Source organism: Perna viridis, chromosome 8, assembly GCF_037379345.1.
Source record: "Perna viridis isolate PV_CMFRI_1.1 ecotype Kerala chromosome 8, ASM3737934v1, whole genome shotgun sequence".
NCBI lineage: Eukaryota > Metazoa > Mollusca > Bivalvia > Mytilida > Mytilidae > Perna > Perna viridis.
This window is the reverse complement of record NC_142452.1, coordinates 49,126,958-49,149,682: the sequence shown is the minus strand read 5'-3', so window position 1 is coordinate 49,149,682 and position 22,725 is coordinate 49,126,958. Positions and strand designations below refer to the sequence as shown.

Genomic DNA, 22,725 nt, shown 5'->3' with positions numbered 1-22,725 from the left:
GAAATGTGTTATGAAATTAATGCGATTCGCAGTTAAGCTGAAATTGGTCGTGAATTTTTAAAAGCAATTGTGCTTTAATCCAATAGACTGACAGGTTGCTAAAAATGTCCAAGGTGGTGCGCGTGCTTTCCGTCAACATAATGCGGCATAGACATATTTCAGACATTTAGTATTTTGGATAATGAAATTTAAATGTACAAATATAGAAAATAATTAAATAAAGATAAAACAATTGTACATTGTAACTTCAGGAACAACAAAAGGACCTTTAAAGAGGGTACATTATCATACAATAATCAAATAAGAAAGGCTTTTACATGAAAGTCGATTAAAGTTCTCTTTGAACTTTCAATTGTCAATGTTAAAATTAATTTTTCGTCATGGAGTGACAGAAACCGTTTAATCATAATGAATAATTAATAGTGACAGTTAAGCGAACATACAATAAGTTTTTTATTGAATGACAATTTTCGAGGTTTGACCTTCTGACCTCAGGCTGTTTTCTGACGAAGGGAAATTTATCATTGTTTTCTTTAAATAAGTCATGTAATTGACCTAAGGAGCCGTAAATAATAAAAAAAAAAGAAATAATTTGATTTACATTTTATGTATTTCTTACTTGGTTAGAAAAACACAATCAAATGTTTCTCGTATACCTGCTCAATAAGATTTGAAAAATAGATGGTTGGTGCATATACGTTACATCCAAGATAAAAATGTGCAATGCAAATGAAAAATGTAGAGGTAGAATAAAAAGAACTTAAGCAATTGAGAAAGATGTATCCAGGCTGGAGAGTAAATCTGATCTGCAGTTGAGAGATTTGATCGGAATTTGGAGAAGGAATGGGTTTTAGAGTGGAGAGAAATTTTAGATGTGTATTATCTGGTGTGGAAGGATTTGATTAGAATTAGGGAAGGTGAGTCTTCGCGTAGAGGGAAAGATAAGTCTGTTGAGCATGGAAAGATAAGAGTTTGATAAGAAGTGCATGGAGCGATGGATCTGGAGTGGCGAGAATTGTATCAGAAGAGCATGGAAAAATAGATCCGAGATCCGGTGTGGAAAGACTTGTATTAGAGGTGCATGGAAAGATGGATTAGAGAAAGGTGTTTGGATCAGACGTGCAGGAAAAGGGTAACCTAAGTGGAAGGATTTCAGTCAAGAGTTGATATAAATTCATCAATGGGGGACTTCACTTTATGTTCAATTAAACAACTTAATGAAAACCAATATCCGAAAAAAGCTATAAATACGATTGTCACTATACAAAATAGAACAGGAGACCTGCGCACTGTAGGTGGTTTAACTGAGTAGACCTGCGCACTAAAGGTGGTTTAACTGAGTAGAGCTTATAGAAATAATATTATCAATTCCCATCAAAAACGTACTTTTTGTACAAACTTTATCTAGACAAGATAGGCCCATAGTATTTACAGATTGTTCCTTATCTTCATGTTTAAAAAACAATAAAACGTGATCAGGACTTGTGCAGAGACATAAATATCATGATTAATTTATGTCACTTATCAGGCTTATTCCAAATCGATGTCCTTGCTACATAAATACAAATTGTTATCAGATTTTGTGACACGTATCTTTGTTAATTTCATTGTTTTGCATTTAACCTTTAACCAGAAAATATTTGTAGGTGCAAATAATCTGATCAGACAATTATCTCACTTCGATAAAGACAGTTATCTACCCTATATCAACAGTTATCTCCATTATCGCTGCGAAATCTTGATTGTTGGTTCGTTAAGTTACACAATGATTTGCACTTCAAACGTTTTGTTGACCCTCAGAGCAACTAATGTGTAATCGAATACAAACAAAACGAAAACAATGAATTCCCAACTTAAATATTTACATATGCTAGAGGCACTGGAATTTCAAATTCAAAACTTTTATTTTTCAAATATCGGACAAAAATTGACCGGAAGTCACAAGATCCAGTGGTCACTCAAAACAGTTCATAAAATGTCCCTTTGTTGGAAAATAGAAGTATTTTTTGTGCCAATAAAAACAGGAAAGGATACAGGATTTTAAGTAAGGTTGGACGAAAATACATGTAGTACTAAAAGCCAAGTATAACAAGACACAAAACATTTGTGGGAATAAACTCATAAACTTCCTTTGATTGTATGCACCAACCTACATATTGTATGGTATCTAGATCACATGTACGAAAATAGAAATAATCACATGCATAGGTACACTGCGGTAATCGTTTCTGTAAATATTACCAGTTCTAATGAAAAAGTTCACTGCATTTGAAGATTCATTGCTTGATTTTATAAGGCCTAAAAACCATTTATCCTGATTCTTTGGGACAGTAAAAACTGGTATTTAACTGTAGATTTATACAAAACATGTTTTAACATCTCAGTGATGTAGGAATCTTAGAATGCGGTGAAGGACCCGAGACATGCACAGAGAACATTTCCTTTATCGCTGAGTCAGTAGAGAGCCGTGGTAAAGGGAAGATAATATTATTTCATGATCTTACTGGTGCAACCAATTCATGTACTTGTCGTTTCCCCCCTTTTTTTATTTCGACTCGGTTTGATTCCTTGTTTTCTAGAGTTTCACCATAATGCTATTATGCTTCACATCTAGAGTAGCAATCATTTTTAATCATCTGTTCATTTTAGCCCTTTTTGCTTTCCCCACATACATTTCCCCTTCTGTTATTCATTCATGCATCCCAATTTCTTTTTCATACACGTACAATCATTGGTCTTGCTAATTTAATTACACTTAATTGAATTATTAATTGCTCATCATTGTGCCCGTGTAATGGTTATCGGTAGCATGCAAAGCACAAACCTCTTTTTATCCCAAAGCAATAATAGACTGTTACGCACAGTTTAAACGCAAAAGAACGTTGGTAATTCAACATACATGGACACTTACCATAAAAAGAAATGAAATATTCCCAACTGTTTAGTCCATAATTTTTGTTCCTTTGATCAAAACTCTTTGTTCACTGAAAGTAGAAAAAAAAGCATTATTTCTATTAATGGAAGCGATTGTATGCAATTCGTGACATTAATAAATAACATGGATGTAAGCGGAAACGAAGAGTTTCCACTATAAATAGTAACGAAGCTGCTAATGAAACGTGTGAAAAATATTGAATAGCGAATAACTGTAAGATAAGTGTCTGACAACCATGGCGTTTCCCGGAAAGTACAGTGAAACCTCGACCGGTTCGCGTATACCTGTATACAGTGTAACCTGTCTCCACCGAAACGTGTATACCTGTATACAGTAAAACCCGTCTCAAACGAAACGTGTATACCTGTATATAATGAAACCTGTCAACCGATCCGTATATACCTGCATACAGTAAAACCTGTCAACCAATGTGTATAACTATCCATACAGTGAAACCTGTCAACCAATGTGTATAACTGTCAGTACAGTAAAACCTGTCAGCCAATGAGTATAACTGTCAGTACAGTAAAACATGTCAACCAATGTGTATAACTGTCCGTACGGTGAAACCTGTCAACCAATGTGTATAACTGTCCATACAGTGAAACCTGCCAACCAATGAGTATAACTGTCAGTACAGTAAAACCTGTCAACCAATGTGTATAACTGTCCGTACGGTGAAACCTGTCAACCAATGTGTATAACTGTCAGTACAGTAAAATCTGTCAACCAATGTGAAACCTGTCAACCAATGTGTATAACTGTCAGTACAGTAAAACCTGTTAACCAATGTGTATAACTGTCCGTACGGTGAAACCTGTCAACCAATGTATATAACTGTCCATACGATGAAACCTGTCAACTGATGCGTATAACTGTCCATACGGTGAAACCTGTCAACCGATGTGTGTAACTGCTCAAACGGTGAAACCTGTCAACCAATGTGTATAACTGTCCATAAAGTGAAACCTGTCAACCGAAGTGTATAACTGTCCATACAATGAAACCTGTCAACCGATGTGTATAACTGTCCATACAGTAAAACCTGTCAACCACTGTGTATAACTGTCCCTACAGTAAAACCTGTCAACCAATGTGTATAACTGTTCATACAGTAAAACCTGTCAACCGATCCGTGTATAACTCCATACAGTAAAACCTGTCAACCAATGTGTATAACTGTCCATACAGTAAAACCTGTCAACCGATCCGTGTATAACTCCATACAGTAAAACCTGTCAACCAATGTGTATAACTGTCCCTATAGTAAAACCTGTCAACCAATGTGTATAACTGTCCATACACTAAAACCTGTCAACCGATCCGTGTATAACTCCATACAGTAAAACCTGTCAACCAATGTGTATAACTGTCCATACAGTGAAAACTGTCAACCAATGTGTATGACTGTCCATACAGTAAAACCTGTCAACCGATCCGTGTATATCATTAACAGTGAAATCTGTCTCAACCCATCCGTGTATACCTGTATAGAGTGAAATCTGTCTCAACCCATCCGTGTATACCTGTATAGAGTGAAATCTGTCTCAACCTATCCGTGCATACCTGTATACAGAGAAACCTGTTTCAACCTATCCGTGCATACCTGTATACAGAGAAACCTGTCTCAACCTATCCGTGGATATCTGTATATATAGAAACCTGTCTCAACCTATCCGTGGATACCTGTATACAGAGAAACCTGTCTCAACCTATCCGTGCATACCTGTTTACAGTAAAACCTGTCAACCGACATGTGTATACCTGTATACAGTAAAACCTGTCAACCGTTTGTGTATACCTGTATATACAGTGCAACCTGCTCAACCTATCCGTGTATACCTAGCTTATACAGTGTAATCTGTTTCAACCCATCCGTGTATACCTGTATACAGTTAAACCTCGCCAAACCGATCCGTGTATACCTGTATACAGTTAAACATCTCCCAACCCATCCGTGTATACCTGTGTACAGTTAAACATCTCCCAACCGACCCGTGTATTCCTTTATACACGGAAACCTATCTTAACCGAACCTTGTATACCTATATACAGTGCGTATTCTCGATATCTATTGAAGTCAATTCACATCATTTTTTCATTCATTTTGAACTTACGTATACCGAAAACCTGTCTAAAAAGAACAATGTTTCAGTCCAAAATGAGATTCAGTTTGGTTTTTTTTTATTTCTATAAAACGTAATATACAGGAGGGGTTTTATATTACACTAATATACACTTCCTGTATGCAGACAGAATGCAATACAACGGAATTCAGGGTGTTCTAAAAACTTGATATGTAATTATTGTTCTCTAATATTTAATTTGTTGTTATGGTTACATTTGCATTGTTATATATCAAATTCTGTATACATCATGCAGCGGGATAAACATGGTCAGACCTACATGTACTACTTTGATACTGATCAGAGAACATAAAATTAAGGCTGTTTCCCAACTTGTTACTTCTTGAATTAGAGTCAAGCTTCCAAAAATACACAAACTCATTAAACTGTTTATATGTTGTCCTTTTTCTTGTCATCCTTCAAGATATTGACATGTTTATAATTCTATAGTCAAGATTTTGTATATTTAGTCCTTTATTCCAAATTTCTCAATTATATAAAAAATGTCAGTTTTTATACATATGTTTTGCCCAGTGACCCCAACATTTCTTTTTTTATAATTTCATTAAATACAGCTTAAAATGTCGTTTAATATGATGTTATGAAATCTCTGTTATTTCATCGAGGTTTGTATTTGATGAAACCTCGTAAGACAAAGCGTATGGAAAATCAAGAGATATCGTTTTCCGCCGTCAAATGCTTATGTCTCAAAAACTATATTTTTGTATAGAAAAATCATAAAAAAACCCTTGTTACTTTTAAATAAAGCCGCGAACATCATTAAATTTATTTATCTAATGAAAGGGGATGAGGTACATGTCAAGAATTTCACTGTTCTTCCGTTTTTGTTGTTTTTCTATGACAGACAGCCCACGACAGACAGGCGCACCCGACCGTGTCTGTCATTGGTGAAATAGCTAATCGCAACAAGCAATGTAAAAGTAGTCCAGTAAGTTCAGAGGGTCAAAGGACAAATTAATCCAGCTCCATATACTTGTATGACAATTAATGTTGATGTATTCAAAATATACTAAAACTTGAGAATTAGTAATTACTATATAACAGAATTTTCGGGGTGATTACTGTTAATCGCAAGTTGTTAATTTGACACATATCTTATGCAAATTACTCATTGGCCTTTATTGTAATTCCACAGCTTTTGGCTGTAAAACGGACGAAACACGTTATAACACTCGACATCTATTGGAGATCTGTGGTTTCTTCCAGGATGTCTCTAGAAAAGAAAAAGATGCTTACCCTACCGGTGTACTTGGTCCATGCCCCAAGTTTTTATTGGAGTCCGAGTTGCTCATTTACTTTTCCATGTCTGGTCTCTGTCCTTGAGTTACATTCTTCTGATTTCCCCTAGAACCTTGGTTACCTTGATTACTATTCCACTCATGTGGGAAATTCTTCGTCTTTTCACTGATCCCGCTGCGCTACTCTCGTCAAAAGACGGAATTTCTCACACTCGCGGAAGAAATCCCACATTTTCAATAAAGACTCGTGTAAGAACCTTTCATTCTATTACCACTATGGTATATAACAACAGATTCGCAATATTGAGATGGTTACGACAGGGACAGAAAACTCTGAGTCTTCAGAACGTTCAATTTTCTCAGTATTATACGAAAAAGTGACAAATTCTTTCAATGTTGAAAGTACACTGTACAGACAGTGATAGTTTTAAATTGAGGAGAGCAAATATATTCGTATATTTTTTTTGGGGGGGTGTTCATATTTACAAATTTTGTCTTATTCTTTAAAAGATTCGTTCTTATCACAGCAAAGATAGACTGTATCTTCCAGGTTTTCAGTTAATCAATTTCTTCAACACAAAGAGAAGAGGCAGCCAGAGCAGAAAGTAAACTTACTTTAAAGTTAATATAAAATAAAGTAATGAAGAGTAGTAAAATAACAATTTGCTTTTTAATTTTATGCTCACTGGTACAGTTTATTTGCCAATAAAGTTCAATTTAATAACGCATGAAATGATTGGAGACCTACAGAGGCGATTTGACATATTTATACAGTGTGTAGCATTACATTGTATATTTGAAAGGAGGAGGGGTTGTTCAATGTTTCACTGACATTTTCGGAGAAAGATTTATAAACTAATAATGGGATGTCGTTCAATGTAGTTATGACCAAAGGTTTTATGCATACACTTCATTAAACAAAATCATTTCTACTTTCAGGTACCAATCGGAGGGTTTATGGCGAGTGAACTTGTAAGTGGGTAGAGAAGACCATGTTTAACGCCCATAACTGAAAGTTAGCTGGTCACATGTATCACCAGCAATAGTGGATTAAGTGAACACTAGTATTAATTTGATTCCTAGAGGTGAAAGATTATTTAATTTGTTGTAAAAATCTATCCTAACATTTAAGTTTTTTTAGTTTTAATTTTTTATACTTCCGATATTGATGAGTCCTTGCATTGTACTGTACAATTCTGATGCTACAGATGAATCTTTCATGTTGTTATTTATCCACTAACCTCCTAAAATCAAACGTGCATGGGTTATTATATTCCTCAGGCGCCCATTATAAACAAAACAATGTATGCATGCATATATAATGGGAATGGAAATATTTACGACAAACGATGAACTTTCCTTTCATCTGTGGCAACATCCCTTCGGCTCCTGCGTATGGAGTGTTCATATCACAACTCATACGTTATGCCAGAGCTTGCCGAAACTACGCAGACTTTTTGTATCGCGCTAGAACTCTAACAAATAGGCTTCTGGAACAGGGTTATGTTGCTACAAGATTGAAGTTATCACTACAGAAGTTTTATGGTCGTCATCACGAACTCGTGGATCGTTATGGTGTATCCATCAGCACCATGAAAACTGATTTGTTCAACGGGTCATAGTTTTCCTTTCCTCGTTTGTCTACCCCGGACTTGACTTTTTATAAGCAACTCGGCGGGTGTTTCTAGAAAAGCGGTGCACCTGGTCAATGCTCCCAGTTTTTTGTGGAGTCCAAGTTGCTCATTTACTTTTGTTACTTTGTATGTATGATTTTAGTTACTTTATGTTCTTTGTTGTGTATGTCTGTTTTGCATGTCTGGTCTTTGTCCCTGGATTACATTCTTTTGATTACCGCTATAACCTTGGTTCCCTTGATTACTCTTACATGTACGAAATGTCAATAAGTACGCATTCCATACCGTAAATACATGTAGGTCAATAAGTACGCATTCAATACCGTAAATGTCAATAAGTACACATTCCATACCGTAAATGTCAATAAGCACATATTCCATACCGTAAATATCAATAAGTACGCATTTCATACCGTAAATGTCAATAAGTATATATTCCATACCGTAAATGTCAATAAGTACGTATTGCATACCGTAAATGTCAATAAGTACGTATTCCATGCCGTAAATAGGTCAATTAGTACGCATTTCATACCGTAAATTTCAATAAGTACATATTTCATTCCGTAAATAGGAACTTAAACCTAAATAACTAAGCTTAAAAGATGTACAGGCGTCATACTTTACATGATATTTGTTTACAGAGCATTAAAGTTACACAACATCTAAAGTCATTGGTAAGCTACAATGTATATGTACACTACACGGAGTCATGTGTAGTGATATAAATATTTATAAAATCCACGCTTAATTTCATAAACAATATAGTGAATAAACGAATTTGAATTGAAATCACCGAGTACAAAGAAAGATCGATTATTCTAAATCACGTATGGCATCTAATTCTGGATCGAACTTATAACCAACATTTTCAGAATTTTTATATTATTAGGTATCAAGATTGACAACAATAATTTAAATGTTTATCTTGACCGAGAATAGCTTAAAATCATGAATTGCAAATAAGTTTGTATAATTAACCTTAAACACAGCAGTTCCCGCAGTTGACCAATATTTGCTTATTATTTTGCCCAATAAAAATTGACGGTCAGATTATAGTACAACCTTACAAAACGTAACAACCAAACAGGATCAACCATTTCTTTTATCATCGTCACTGAATACAATTCTTAGTGAAAACTAAGGCAATATACAAATCTGATTAAAAAAATGTAAATCGGAATCACATTTTTGTGAGATTTTAAATAGTTATAAGTCTATCATTCTTCTCCACTTAATAAAATCATGGAAAAGGGGGAGGGGATGCAAATGGGGGTTGCCAAAATGTCAATCTAACCATTAAAATATAATACCTTAATTCTTATGACACTACAATACTCCTGATACATGTATCAAATTAACCTGACAAAGAGCGAATAATACGAAACGTTTTTCCAGCTTTTTATAATCATAAGTGACTTTTACAAGATCAACGTGTACTATTGTTCCTTGAGGTATATTTCTGACATATTCCAACTATCATCCAGTTCCGTAATATTCCACAAAATATCAAGATCCTATGACCTTGCACACCATCATTATGTGTAGAAACATCCAGCAAAAAAATATTTTACATGTAGTTCAAAAACTACAGAAGATAGCTGGACAAGCCATATAGTCCTATTTCTGATGAAAATAACTAAGTCTGTCACCAAGTTTCATGAAAATAAAATCCTTTGGCCCTGCACACCCTCATCAAGTGTAGAAATATCCTGTAAAATATTTTAGATGTAGTTCAAAAACTGTACGAGGAGATAGCCGGACAAGCCATGATCTATATATTTCTGAGTAAAATGACTAAGTGTAACTATTACCAATTTCCGTAATATTTCACGAAAATCAAAATCCTTTGGCTCTGCACACCTTCATCATGTGTTAAAATATCCTGTAAAATATTTTAGATGTAGTTCAAAAACTGTACGTGAAGATAGCCGGACAAGCCATGATCATGCTTAATCCGGACTAACGAACAGGGGTACATTAATATGCCCCCGACTGTTTGTCGCGGGGGCATAAAAATTTACTACATCGATCCCTAAACACTTATTTCTACTTACAAGTACATGTACATGTTTCTTAGAGCTACATGCAATATTGCATCTCTCAGCTAATTTGAAAAGAACTTTTTTAATTTGATATGACTCAATGAAATGTCTGGGTTTTTTTAATTGGTTTTTCTTTGATCAAGGGAATTTTATACATCGGTCATTGAAAATCAACTAGTTATTTCCATCTTAGAATTTCTTTTAGGGAAACAAGAAGTATTAATGCAGTAAATATTAGTACTAAAGCCTCTTCAATTCTATCCTTTGATTTCATACAAATGTAATAAATACAACCCTACCACTAATATCGCTATTTGTTCACTTTTTTTCGGCGGGAACTCGATACTTTGGAAGAGTGACGTCAGTGTCACTGTTGAAAGATTTTGAAAACATATCGTTGGGTCTTTTAGCATGTAGCACTCGAATGTAGTATTATCAAGCCTATGGCATACTAGAGTTTAAAGCGAAATGAAAAAAAAACATTCAATGCTTTTTGACTGATCAAATAGAACGATTGCAGTATAAATATATTTATCCGGGGCTACATACAAATGTTAGAATAATCTATATATATCAAGGGTCATTACTACTATTGTACACTCTCAAGAGTTAATGGTTATCATGGACTACATGTAACTCAGTGTAAATAGCTTCACTCGGGACTACGTAGAGACGTTATCATACAGCTATTGTTCAGTCTCAAGAGTCAATGGTTGTCACAGACTAACTGTAATTAGCTTCATTCGGACGTTTAGCACAGTCTCAGAGGCAAGGTTGTCACGTTTTGACTGTAAATACCTTCATTTTGAGGCTACATAAAACGTTAGAACGATCTCCGTATAGTAAATCCATGATAATAATACGATTTTACAGTCCAAGAGGCAATGGTTGTCACGGATTGATTGTATATTTATTCGTAAAGACGCTAGAGTGATCTATTATTCTGGGGTCATACAACTATCGATTAGTATTAGATGTAGAAAAAAAATGTTATTAACCATATTAGCTTTACTGTATCTTGTTCAAATATGCTTTAAAATTTTCCTAATAATGCCAAGATTATTTCACTTCGGCAAAGTAAACTTTGGTAAATTAAACGAAACTTTTGTTGATAAAGAATAATATTTAGAAATGTAATACACAATTAAAACCTTTTAAAATCTTGGCTTAGTGACTATCAAATCCTGAGAATTACGATGGTACATGATTGTAAAATGTATACTTTGGGTAGTGTTTACATTGAATTAGGGTTGAAAGTGGTCTGTTGTTACGGTTCGGGGTAATTTGTCTGGTCGAGACTTTCATAACGTGTTCCAAATACGGTAAAACTGAAGGAAAATTTGCAAGTTTTGCTAAATTATGGTATTTTAATTATACAAATGGCAATTGGCTTTTCAAGTGAATATCTGTACTTATACATTCGTTTCAACACCCGAAAACAAGCATGATAAAAATGTTTTGGGGAACCCTGATCAATAGTTTGCATAATTCCTTACAAGCCATAAATACAAGTAACATGTTTTAGGTTGATGTCAGGGCCATATTTCACCATAAAATCATACATAATACGAGGAAGAAATACAGTAACTGGTCATATTTCAAATAGGTTAAATGGAACAACCAGTACCGGCGTTTCAACATGAACTTAATTTGTATCTCTAATTTACCTTGCTACTTCGATAAATCAAAGCATCGACGAGTGTTGCATTATTTCTTACCCTGCTAAAAAGGTTTTAGAAGATGAGGAACCATCAATTTAATATGTCTACTTTCTTCTTTTTATTTTGGGGGTGTAAAAAGATGGTGTTTTAGTTGAACAAATATGTACAAGCTAAGCGTAGCCTTTTTGTATTGATTTGCATTTTTCTGTCAGAGCCCCTCACTGGCTACTTTCTTTTAACTTTTGGACCATCAATTGTGCATGTGTAACTAATCCTGATAGGTATTTTGAATATTATTTCAGGAGACCTATGAAAGACTGTACATTAAACATGGAAAATGTATGACGCTAATCTAACCATAAAATAGAATTTATTGAAATGAAAATTTACTTTAAGAAGTCATTTTTCTTTATCTATAAAGAGTAAACAGATGTTGTTTACTACCAGACATTGTAAAGAAAATAAGGAAAACATAGAATAACTTACAATGTATAATGATTCTTAGTCAGATCCTTCCAACCGTGGCAAAAATACAGCTAGCTACATATACATTTTGAAATATTTCTGATTAAAAGGAAAAAAACGTTTAAAGCCAATATGCTTCGTAAATTAAAATCATGATTAACTTAACTAACCTTATAAAAGTCAACGTCCTCAACTTACATATATAAAAAATCCGAAATATCAACACCTTTTACGTTCATCCCTTGACACAGAAATTCACAAAATTCACAAAATAAAACACCACCTTTTTAAAGCAAATCCGTATCCAAATTAGGCATTAAATGTACTATACATATTTGTAGCTCAAGCTATCAAATTCACTACATTCGATAATGTTTGTTCATCCAATCGAATCTTAGGTAGAGCTTAAAACCCAAGCGCTTCTCGGAAACAAAGTAAACGATTAAGTCCTCTGTAAGCTACCGTACATGTAGTTGGTTATAGTGAACATAGAATAAACATGTTTATAGATAAAGTAGGGAAAAAGATCTTTTCTTAGGATAAATATTTGAATAATGCATCAGTCACATCTTAATTGGATTTGATAACGAAATAGTTGTATACATTTATTTGAGAAATCATGGCATTCACCCCATTAGGCTGCTTCGTTTGACTTGAATATTTGTTAGGAAGTTTATTTCTTACGTTTAATTTAAAATTAGTATACGGTTTTCGTTTTTGTTTGTGGAATGGTATCAAATTTAGACATTTTTGCAGTGGACGATCGTAGTTTTTATGCATTAAAGGTATAATGCACAATGAAAATGTACAAATTTCAAACTTTTCTTTTAGTTTTAAACAATCCCCTGTTACTTGTATTTCAGACAAAATTTGGGCAAAAATGAGCAAATAATACAAGGGTCTGAAACCCCTTTTTTTCTGGACCCCTTTCAAATTTTAGGATTGGCCCCAGCTCGTAAACCGTTCATTCCGCCAGGTGTTAAAGTTAGATGTAGCGAATATCAAAACATGCATGATGGATGGACTGATTGGACCAGTAAACAAAATGAAGTAAATAAATATACCATAAAATAGGTCAGGTAATATATGGCAATAAAACACAAACTAACCAACAATAGAAAATTAGCCCTTTCTTGCAGCAAAAAAAAAGAAGAAAACTTTGCCATTTCGTCTCCATTTGAAATGTTTCTATCTTGTAGATAAATCATTTACAACGAATACGTAGGATCGTTGTAATTTCCAAAACGTTTAAATTTAACACCAAGATATTAGATACACCGTAGATTATAAATTCGCACCTGTCAAATTCAAGAGAAAATGCAAATAAATCACATTTAAATATCAATGTTTAAAGGTTTTGGTCTGATATTTCACGAAATTTAAGAAATGGTATTAGGTTTATAGACACTTAGCCAATCACAAATTCGTTTTACATGCACTTGTTGTGCATACAAATAAAATTGCCAACGTGAACTTAAGCGACTTCCGCAGCATTAGGCGACCAACTGCTTCTTCATTTATTCGGGAACAGTTACTTTGGAGTATTGAAATGACAATGTTTAAACTTACAGTTGATGTTTCAAAATATCTAGAATCGAACACATGAACAATCGCTTTGCCTGAAGTATTTCATTTGTTGAAGTACAAAATAAATTAAGAACGTATGACTATTCACTAGCGTTTCATTTCCGGTCTAGCTGTATGTTTATTTTAGCTCCATCTACTCTCGGAGCATCTACTACGAATATTATAGACGTCCATGTGCAGAAAAGCATATCTGTAATTCGTGTCAAGAATCGAGAAACTTCAAGATTGTTCTTAGTATAGAAACAATATGTGGTATAAATAAAAAAGAATAAAAAATATATGCATTTAAATTAGTACAAAAGTCGATATGGAAAAAAAATAAAAGAAGGTATAAAAAAACTTAATTGTTGACATTAGTTTGGTAACTCCCACTTTTGTCTCTTTGGGGTGGGATGTTCTCCCAAAGAGAAAATATTACACGTTATACGTGTGAACGGAACCCAAGCCCAGTTAACTCAAACTTAAAAGAACAAAGAAGTTTAACACTGCTCGCCAGCCAATGACCAAACAAAAAGACACATTTTTTTTTTACTATTTTGAAGAGCAATCATTACAATAACCTGACAGATTGGGCTGTGTAAAAATTAAACAAAACCACTCATTATATGAAACTATACTCCAAAATAAGCTGAGGAATTGCTTATTACAGAAAATAGAGATGTTTTTTAAAATGCTAATGATACAACGACCTCATAACAATGTAAATCACAAAACAAATTAGAGAAAAAAGAACAGATTCTCATAGATACCCATGTTTTACCACGAAGAAACATTGCACAATGTCTTTATTGTTGTATATGCTGTAAAAATAACTTCAGTATTGCACCATCTTTCCAATTTCTTTTGAATTGTTAATAATCGTTGTAATAATTGTTTTACTTTGGGGACAATGTTTTATTTTTTCATTCATTTACAGATATTAACGCTAATAGACTAGGTACGTGGTCTTAACGTTGACCCGTTTACATGTACCCCCTAAGATGGGTAAAATGACTCAGCTACGTCTTTCAAAATGACAAATAAAAGTCATCACTACAATTATATAATGATCGAGAACACCCTTTGATCGATTTTACAGGTATTTAAAATCAACAAAAGAAACGGATTCTAAATTTTCATAATCTAGATGTAATTTTTTGGGTCATTTGACAAAGCTCTTTCATGTTACAAGACCCGTGTAACATTATTTCCCATTAATGAGAGATATTTGTTTGTGACGTACCTAAAAAATGCCATTCTATTAGTTAGTAGACGGAAAATAAACATATTCAAGATTTAAAACATGTTATCCTTCATTCATAATTTTCATCGTAACAATTAATTGGACAATTAAGGCTAACATTGAGAGACATGATATATCATCAATGTGTCCTACCGAGAAATAATTATCGTACCACTAAAGAACCAAACATTTAAGCTGTAAGGTCTCAATACCTTCACCAGCAAAACATCAACCCAATCTATTAAAGAAGATTACGTAAAACGAATTCATATGAAAATTACAAATCTCATTGACAGTTTTTTTTTCAAAAACAAATTCTAAACTTGAGTGTCCTATCTAGCTTACCTAAGTTTATCGTAATGCGTGTATTGCTTGGTTATTTCCTCTGGTTTTAATTTGTTTTCCAATATTTTCCCCTCCCCCTCTTTTCGTCAATCCCGTCAAGATGTTAAATGGAACGCACGTTTCATATGGAAAATCAGACGGTGTCTCCTTGTTACCTTTGTTTGTCTTTTGCCCAAATTATACTTATACATGACCTACATGAAGGTCAGTTGTATCCTTAGAAAGTCCCCCCCCCCAATAGTATAGCTGATGCTGAGAGCGATTGTAATATAGACACTACTATTCTGGCAAAAACATTAAAAATGCAACTTAATATATTATAATTAAAAGCAACTACACGAAAAAGAACATCTCAATTGAACAAGATCCGTGTTTTTAACATGGCCAGTATAGTAATAACAATTAAGTCCTTGTTATAAAATTAGGGACATTAAAGCCACACAAACGCGGTACGTATTAAAAAAAAACATGGGACACATGACTTAAGTCAAATTCTCAATGAGATACCGACGTTTCAGTTATTAATAATGTCAACTATCATGGCTGAAATCAACGACTTTAGATTGGAATCTACATTGACTGACAGGTATCAATATGGGTACAATGGCCTAGGATAATTACGACAAAGCCCGTAAAAAGGGTTATGAGCCAAGTATGTGGTCTAAGCTAGGCGTATAAAATATGCTACAGTATGTTTAGATGGTCTTTACGGCCTCATTCCGATATTCGGACACGAAAAGACGAATATTTTGAGAAAATAATCAGGGGATAGGCAAGCTGTATTAGGAAGAGCACAATCTCCATATTTTTGGGAGGATATTTGATTCTTTTTCTTTTATAAAATATACACGCCCCATCCCCGTTTTAACCAATTTTCTAACTATGACGTTTAAGCATCACCCGGACTCTTTAATTATGAAATACTTATAAGCATTACATGTATGTGTTCCACTTTCGGACGGAGCCATTGAAAGCCAACTATCCAAAAATACTCGAATATCAAGTCTGTACTTAACTAAAAGTGTCCTGAAATTCCAAGCAACGGGCTTGTAAACATTTAGTTTCATTTACATACCACGTTAAGGTTCAAATGCAGATAGTAAGGTCCACTTTGCAGGTAGTTTTAATACATTGTATATCCTCTGTTGTTTACACCAATTAACAAACTCATTAAACGACTTTTACTGCCAACTATATACTAGGTTCTAATTAACAACAATCTAATTAACACGAAAATTCCAGTCGTAATATAACGTTTCCTACCATCATTCCTCGAGAGTAGGAAAGAAACGGATACGGAGAGGAAATGGATTATTCGGGTTAAGATCCAATTAAAAAAGTTGACATCTATCGTCTTACCAGTGCATGTCGTTCATTTCTATTCATTTACCAGAATAAATCAGTCGTTCACTGTCGATATATAGACACAAAAGAAATCACTTTATGATTAGCTAGAAATGTAAACCCTACCAGGTAATAAATAGTCATCAATCTTAGAAAGGAAATATAAAGAGAAATGCTGAGTACCAATTGGAATAGCTGCCTTCATCTATTTCATGCTGGTCTAGGCGGATCCAAATATTTACATTCCGAACTTATATAACATTGGTATTAAACTCAAAATCGTAATTGCAATTACGACGATCCAATCATGGCAATGGCAGAATCAGTTCAGATTTTTCTAGTCTATTTTCTCGAATAAAACGCGTTTTTGCCAAGAGTTGCTCAGCTACATGGTTCCTCTAAGTAGTTCTGGCCTATATATGTTGTTTCGGAAAATAATTGCCTTCGGTAACTTCGAAAGTTGCCGTAAAAGTCGTGGTAAATATCATAATCACAAAAAAGGATAATCGTAATTTCATTAAGAAGAGAGATGATATTCGTAATTGGGTAGTTTTGTTGAAAGGGGTTCCAGGCTATTATTTGCCTCTTTTTTGTGTTTTTCTTACCAAAGTTAGAACAAAAGGGTAGCCAAACCCCCGAAACCATCTTGATGTATCACCCGTTTTACCGTGCATTTATAAAATATGGTACATGCATCTAAGGACAGGATTTATTTCAACGATTGTGGCTTAAGTTTGAAGGATTTGATGGTTTTGAAGTGGAGGTCGATAAATTGAACTTGACTTGAAAATTTAGGAACTGGGAAGGATCTGGCATTTAGAAGCTTGTAGCTCAATTAGGCAGAATGTAGGAGAGGTTCGTGTTCAGTCATCTAGGTGTTCGATGCCCTATTAAATCGACATCGAACCTGAATATTCCGTAAACTGGCGCACTGCTACGATGTCACGTGAAGTTTGGTAAACTGAATGTCCTTTGTAATCAATATGGTGAAACTAAATAAGAGTTTAATACTAACCATTTACAACAATACGTTTGTGCCTAAATAAGTTTCAAGTCAATTCTCGTTTTTTACTTATAGCTTATCCCTATTTTTTGCACTTTGACGATTATTTGGGGCGTAAAAATTCAAATCATCGATATAAATTGATTCAGTACATAAGTACTTTGATTTATTCCAAATTCACACAGATGTTGAATACCATAAAATTCAGGTGAAGTTAAATTTTCAAGAAAAATCAAAAAATGATTTCGAGTTAGACCACTTTGAACATTTTGCAACCCCCTTTTTACCATTACAAGGTGGGGTATCACAAAAGGTTCCATTAATGCATTATCATTTATTTTTTGTTAAGTAGCAGTCTTTATAAAAATCAGACAGGAGGCAATTCATGCATGTCAAAAACCGACTGAACTGACTTTTATTTCTTATTCAGAAACAGTCACTAATCACATAACAAGTCTTAGTTTTCCATTTGGTTGTTGCGCATTTGAGATAAAAATGATATAGATTGTGTCATTTTACTACATGTATATATATATATAATACATCTGCATGTACACGTATATTGTTCACTCATGGTAGAGAGTAGTTACAATTAAGCTGCACAGTATGTAGTTAAGTGTTCAAGTTGAAATTCATGTCTATCTACTTCACATGAAATTCACATAATTTTAATATGACTTTTATGTAATTTTCATGTGAAATTTACTTCAAATGATTACATATGAAATTCAAATGAAAGCTTGACTCCCATTAAATTCACTTGATGACGATTCTTTTAAGTCCATGTTAAATTGTGAACATTAAGGTAAATTCACTGTGAGATTTGTATATGTACCTGGAGTTATCAACCGACCCTTTAATCAGCTACTCTGATCCATAGCCCCAAACATCTTGTGCAAATCAATAATCCATACTAAAATAGTGCACCATGTTTTATTTCAACATTACTAAACCAACTTACCGGAAAAGGGGGACCAAAGACAGTCCACTTACCAGAAAAAGGGGGACCAAACACAGTCCACTTACCAGAAAAAGGGGGACCAAACACAGTCCACTTACCAGAAAAAGGAGACCAAACACAGTCCACTTACCAGAAAAAGGGGGAACAAACACCGTACACTTTAAACTAACAAAACAGTTCAACTCACATACCATGTTCCATCATAGGTAGAAATTCTAAAACTTATAGTTGTGTATCACCATACAACTATTGTGTAATAAAGACTCCATTTGAAGAAAAGTGAGAAAATTTGCATATCTTTAACAAAAGTGTTTGATCGATGATAATAAAATAAATAGAGAATGTTCTGAAGGACGGGACTGGAATTTACTTTATTCAATCCGTGATATAAAGACGTTATGATTCAACTAATAGTGATAAATCTCAAGTAAAACCTCAATAGAAGATCTAATGGCTTAAGTTTTATAGGCTGTAAAAACCCAGATTTATGTTCCCAAATCTACTTACTTGTGAATCTCCTGAATTTTTTTGGAGTTAAGTCAGTCATTGAAGAAAGGAAATAAAATGTTAAGAAGAATCTAACTATCTTACACATGTATTTTACTGTTATGTAATTATTTTGACCACCTTCAAATTCTAAGTTCAAGTAATTTTGGAAAAGGGGGATGTACATGTAACCTGCAAAAAATGGTCACAATTCTATTATTGAATGAGGATTTTCATGGTGATGGGAATTGTTTACGCAATGCGGGTTGTGAAGTTGTAGAATGAATACTTTGGATATCATAGAATATGAGGAGTTCGTGTTTTTTTTTACCGGATTTAGTATTTTTTTTTTATCCATCTTAGATTATGCACACACATTTCATCAATAGTAGTGGCTAATACAAAATGTACATGTAAGCTACGTTCAAATGAACAGTATTACAAGTGTAATATCACATTTACCTCCGACTGACCATGACTGTCCCCAATAAACAGAATTACATGTGTAATATCATTCTTTTACCTCCGACTGACCATCACTGTCCCCCATGAACAGTATTACATGTGTAATATCACATTTTTTTTACCTCCGACTGACCATCACTGTCCCCCTTCTATACTTGAATGACTGACAGGGGGTTTTTAACGTCGGGACTCGCACGGGCGGCTACACTAAAATGCTTTCACGTAGCCTTATATATGTTGCTATAATGGTGATGTGGAATGAAAGTGTGAATCAGTTGTTGAATTTTATTTGTTTCAGTTTGTGAATATTTTAGCGATAGAAAATAATAGGAATTTTTTAACAAATTAGAACCATGGAAAGATTTTAAGGAAGTTTACACAAGCAAGACAATTATGATAACCGACAGTACATACAATATCAAATTTAGATAAATATTACGTAACATACGTTTGAATAAACATTTTAAAATCGATTTCACATAAAAGTCACCACGTACCTTCAGAACTATCTTTTTCCATACGCCTATATCCTTTCAATAATATTCACAAAACTAACACAAAACACGAAACTTCTCATCAATTATGTACGGGAATGAATGGGCCTTATTTCGATCGAAATATGATCCAATAGTTTATAAAATATTCATTATGTCTTTTCCACACGTGTCGATTTCAAACCAAGTCGATTTATATAAACCGTGTCGATTTCAGACAGTCTCAAGTTGTATTTGCGGAAGCACGGTCGTGTATGACTTTTAAACATTATCAAACAAATACAATCTGTGTGCTCATCTAAAATTAGTCACCGCCCTCTTGTAATCGCTGATCGCGAGGTTAATTCCTAAAACAAACATTTAGAACTAATTTTAAATAGACACCTCGTGATAAAACATGTTGAAAAAGGCTGTTAAAGACGGATTTATTAATTTGATGGATTTCGACTTGGGGAAACTGTAACACGACAAGTAAATGGCAGATTGGATTAAAGGATTAGTCCGAATTTCCTCTCAAAAGTTTAGTTATGATAAATAATTGTTTATTTAAATTTGACACCCTTTATGATAGAGATATTTACATTGAAATATGTTTATATACCGAGATAGGTGATAATATTTAGCAGATGACTCGTTAATGACCGTTAATTTTAATGTTTATTATTTAGTACTATCAGATTAGCAGCGATTTAATGCTAACCAACAAATCTGCTGAAATATTTGTCTGCTTTATCTACTTTAAGATACTATTAGGCTTGATGAATTCACGAATTTCGGAAATATTCTGTGAATGAAATGAAATATTACACATTATAATAGAAAAAAACACCCAAAATATCCATAAAAAAAGTACCCCAGCCAAAATTGCCTTATTTAATGGTCAGACTTGGTACATGAACACGTCTTGGTACAACTGATGTATACTCTGTACATGTATATTTATATAAAACCAGTCATGCGTGTCTTTTCTTTTAAGATTCAATATTATCATAGATTTTTCTATAAAAAACAAATAAGAAATCTGTGTGAAAGTTTCACCTTGAAGAACTGGTATGCTAATTGTTTAAACAAAACTCAAATATAAGGTTTTGTAGACTCTGTCAGTTTCGGAAGTTGGCACAACTTTAGATATTGGTCAACAGCTCTCAAATCTATTTTCCTGTTTCCAAGTGACCAAATATTTGCCCAAAACCCCAAAATGACGTGAATGAACACTTTATTACCATGCTCAGCAAATAAAACGCCCTAAAATTGATTCATAAATGCTTGATTTCAATGGTCATTCGAGGACAGATATTAATCCCTTTGAAGTATATCTTAAATACACATTACTACAACGTAAAATTTTAATCCTTAATATAAATTTGATTTCTGAATTTCACACTACTTTTGGATAAGAATTGGCTAATTGAGTCATTTTTGGTATGAATGGGATGTCTGTAGTTTAAAGAGAACGGTTAATATCAAAAGACTGTATTCGGACCACTGAACGACTAGATACCAATTTGATTGAGAAGGTTACAATTCCATTTGACCTATTATTGATTTAAATAAATAAATTCCTGTTCGAAATTTTGATAATTTAATATCATTTGATCCTCATTTGGCAATAATATAACAAAATCAACCAGAACTATCTGCCCACGCATTAGAGAACACTTGATGTTTTAAATAGCGAGGCACTTTAAAGCAGGGTCAAATGTATCTGAACTTGACAGAATTACTAGAATATGGACCATAAAATTTACAGCCTTCGGAATTCCTATATCAAATATATGTATAGAAAAAGAAAATATGCATGTACATGTATAAGGACTCGGCGACCACAGAATCAGAATTGGATATTATATCGATGTATAATCCATGCCACTGGGTTGGTACAAAAATAGAAACAATGTTCAACTGAAAAGCGTACAAAAGTAATGTGGAACAAACAATGCACACTGAGAATAAAATGATAAAACACATCAGTAGCAAACATTACCCCACCTCTGATAATTATCGGTTGAAATCAACTAATCGGAGCGCTGTATTTTGATCACAGGAAGACGGTGTATTTCCGATACACAGTCTCCATTTTAGCAATACCCGATCAGTTATCGTTTTTTAGTTTACTACAACCAAATTGGCGACCAAACGTTTTGCGTCGCTTACGGAAGACGATATACAAAACAAAATTACCACAGAGGCAACACAAGGGTAAAAATTGAAACACACATCAGGAACACTAAAGAAAATTATTGCTATCTAAATATCGGGTATAAACTATTTTTTTCTTAAAAAAAAACAATAAACAAAAACAAAATCACCGATGGGATAAATTCGTTACATAGTGATTGAGTGGCCGTGTATGGAATTTACCCTGGTCAGTAGATTCCATACCTGGCTCGGCTGCGCCTCGCCGGATGTGAAATATACTGACCAGGGTAAATTCCGTACACGGCCACTAAATCACTATGTAACTAATAATACACACAGAGATAAAATAATAAAACACATCAGGAACAAACAATACACACACGGAATAAAATGATAAAATACATCAGGATGTTGTTCTTTATTTGTTTTCTAAATTCAAGAAAGACCGTGGCAGATCCAACGGAAAGAAAGACAGTGGCAGATCCAGCGGAAAGAAAGACAGTGACAGATCCAACGGAAAGAAAGACAGTGGCAGATCCAATGGAAAGAAAGAC

The 22,725-nt window shown here is 33.9% G+C and overlaps 1 protein-coding gene across 6 annotated transcripts in view; it reads right to left on the bottom strand.

The window, feature by feature from the left end:
- The window catches only part of LOC148610829 (ras association domain-containing protein 9-like), a 31,322-nt gene extending 10,954 nt beyond the window's left edge, over window positions 1-20,368 (bottom strand). Inside the window, exons 1-3 of one of the 6 annotated variants that reach the window (XM_088596241.1) lie at window positions 20,036-20,368; window positions 7,478-7,564; window positions 2,912-2,984 (exon numbers count right to left, since the gene is read on the bottom strand). In XM_088596241.1, coding sequence (XP_088452367.1) covers window positions 2,912-2,914 — 3 coding nt within the window. In that variant the 5' untranslated portion in view covers window positions 2,915-2,984; window positions 7,478-7,564; window positions 20,036-20,368. Of the gene's footprint in view, window positions 1-2,911; window positions 2,985-7,477; window positions 7,565-12,295; window positions 12,503-20,035 lie in introns of those variants that run through there. The other 5 variants (XM_088596240.1, XM_088596242.1, XM_088596238.1 and 2 more) reach the window with 5 other exon arrangements.
- Window positions 20,369-22,725: the final 2,357 nt, after the last annotated feature.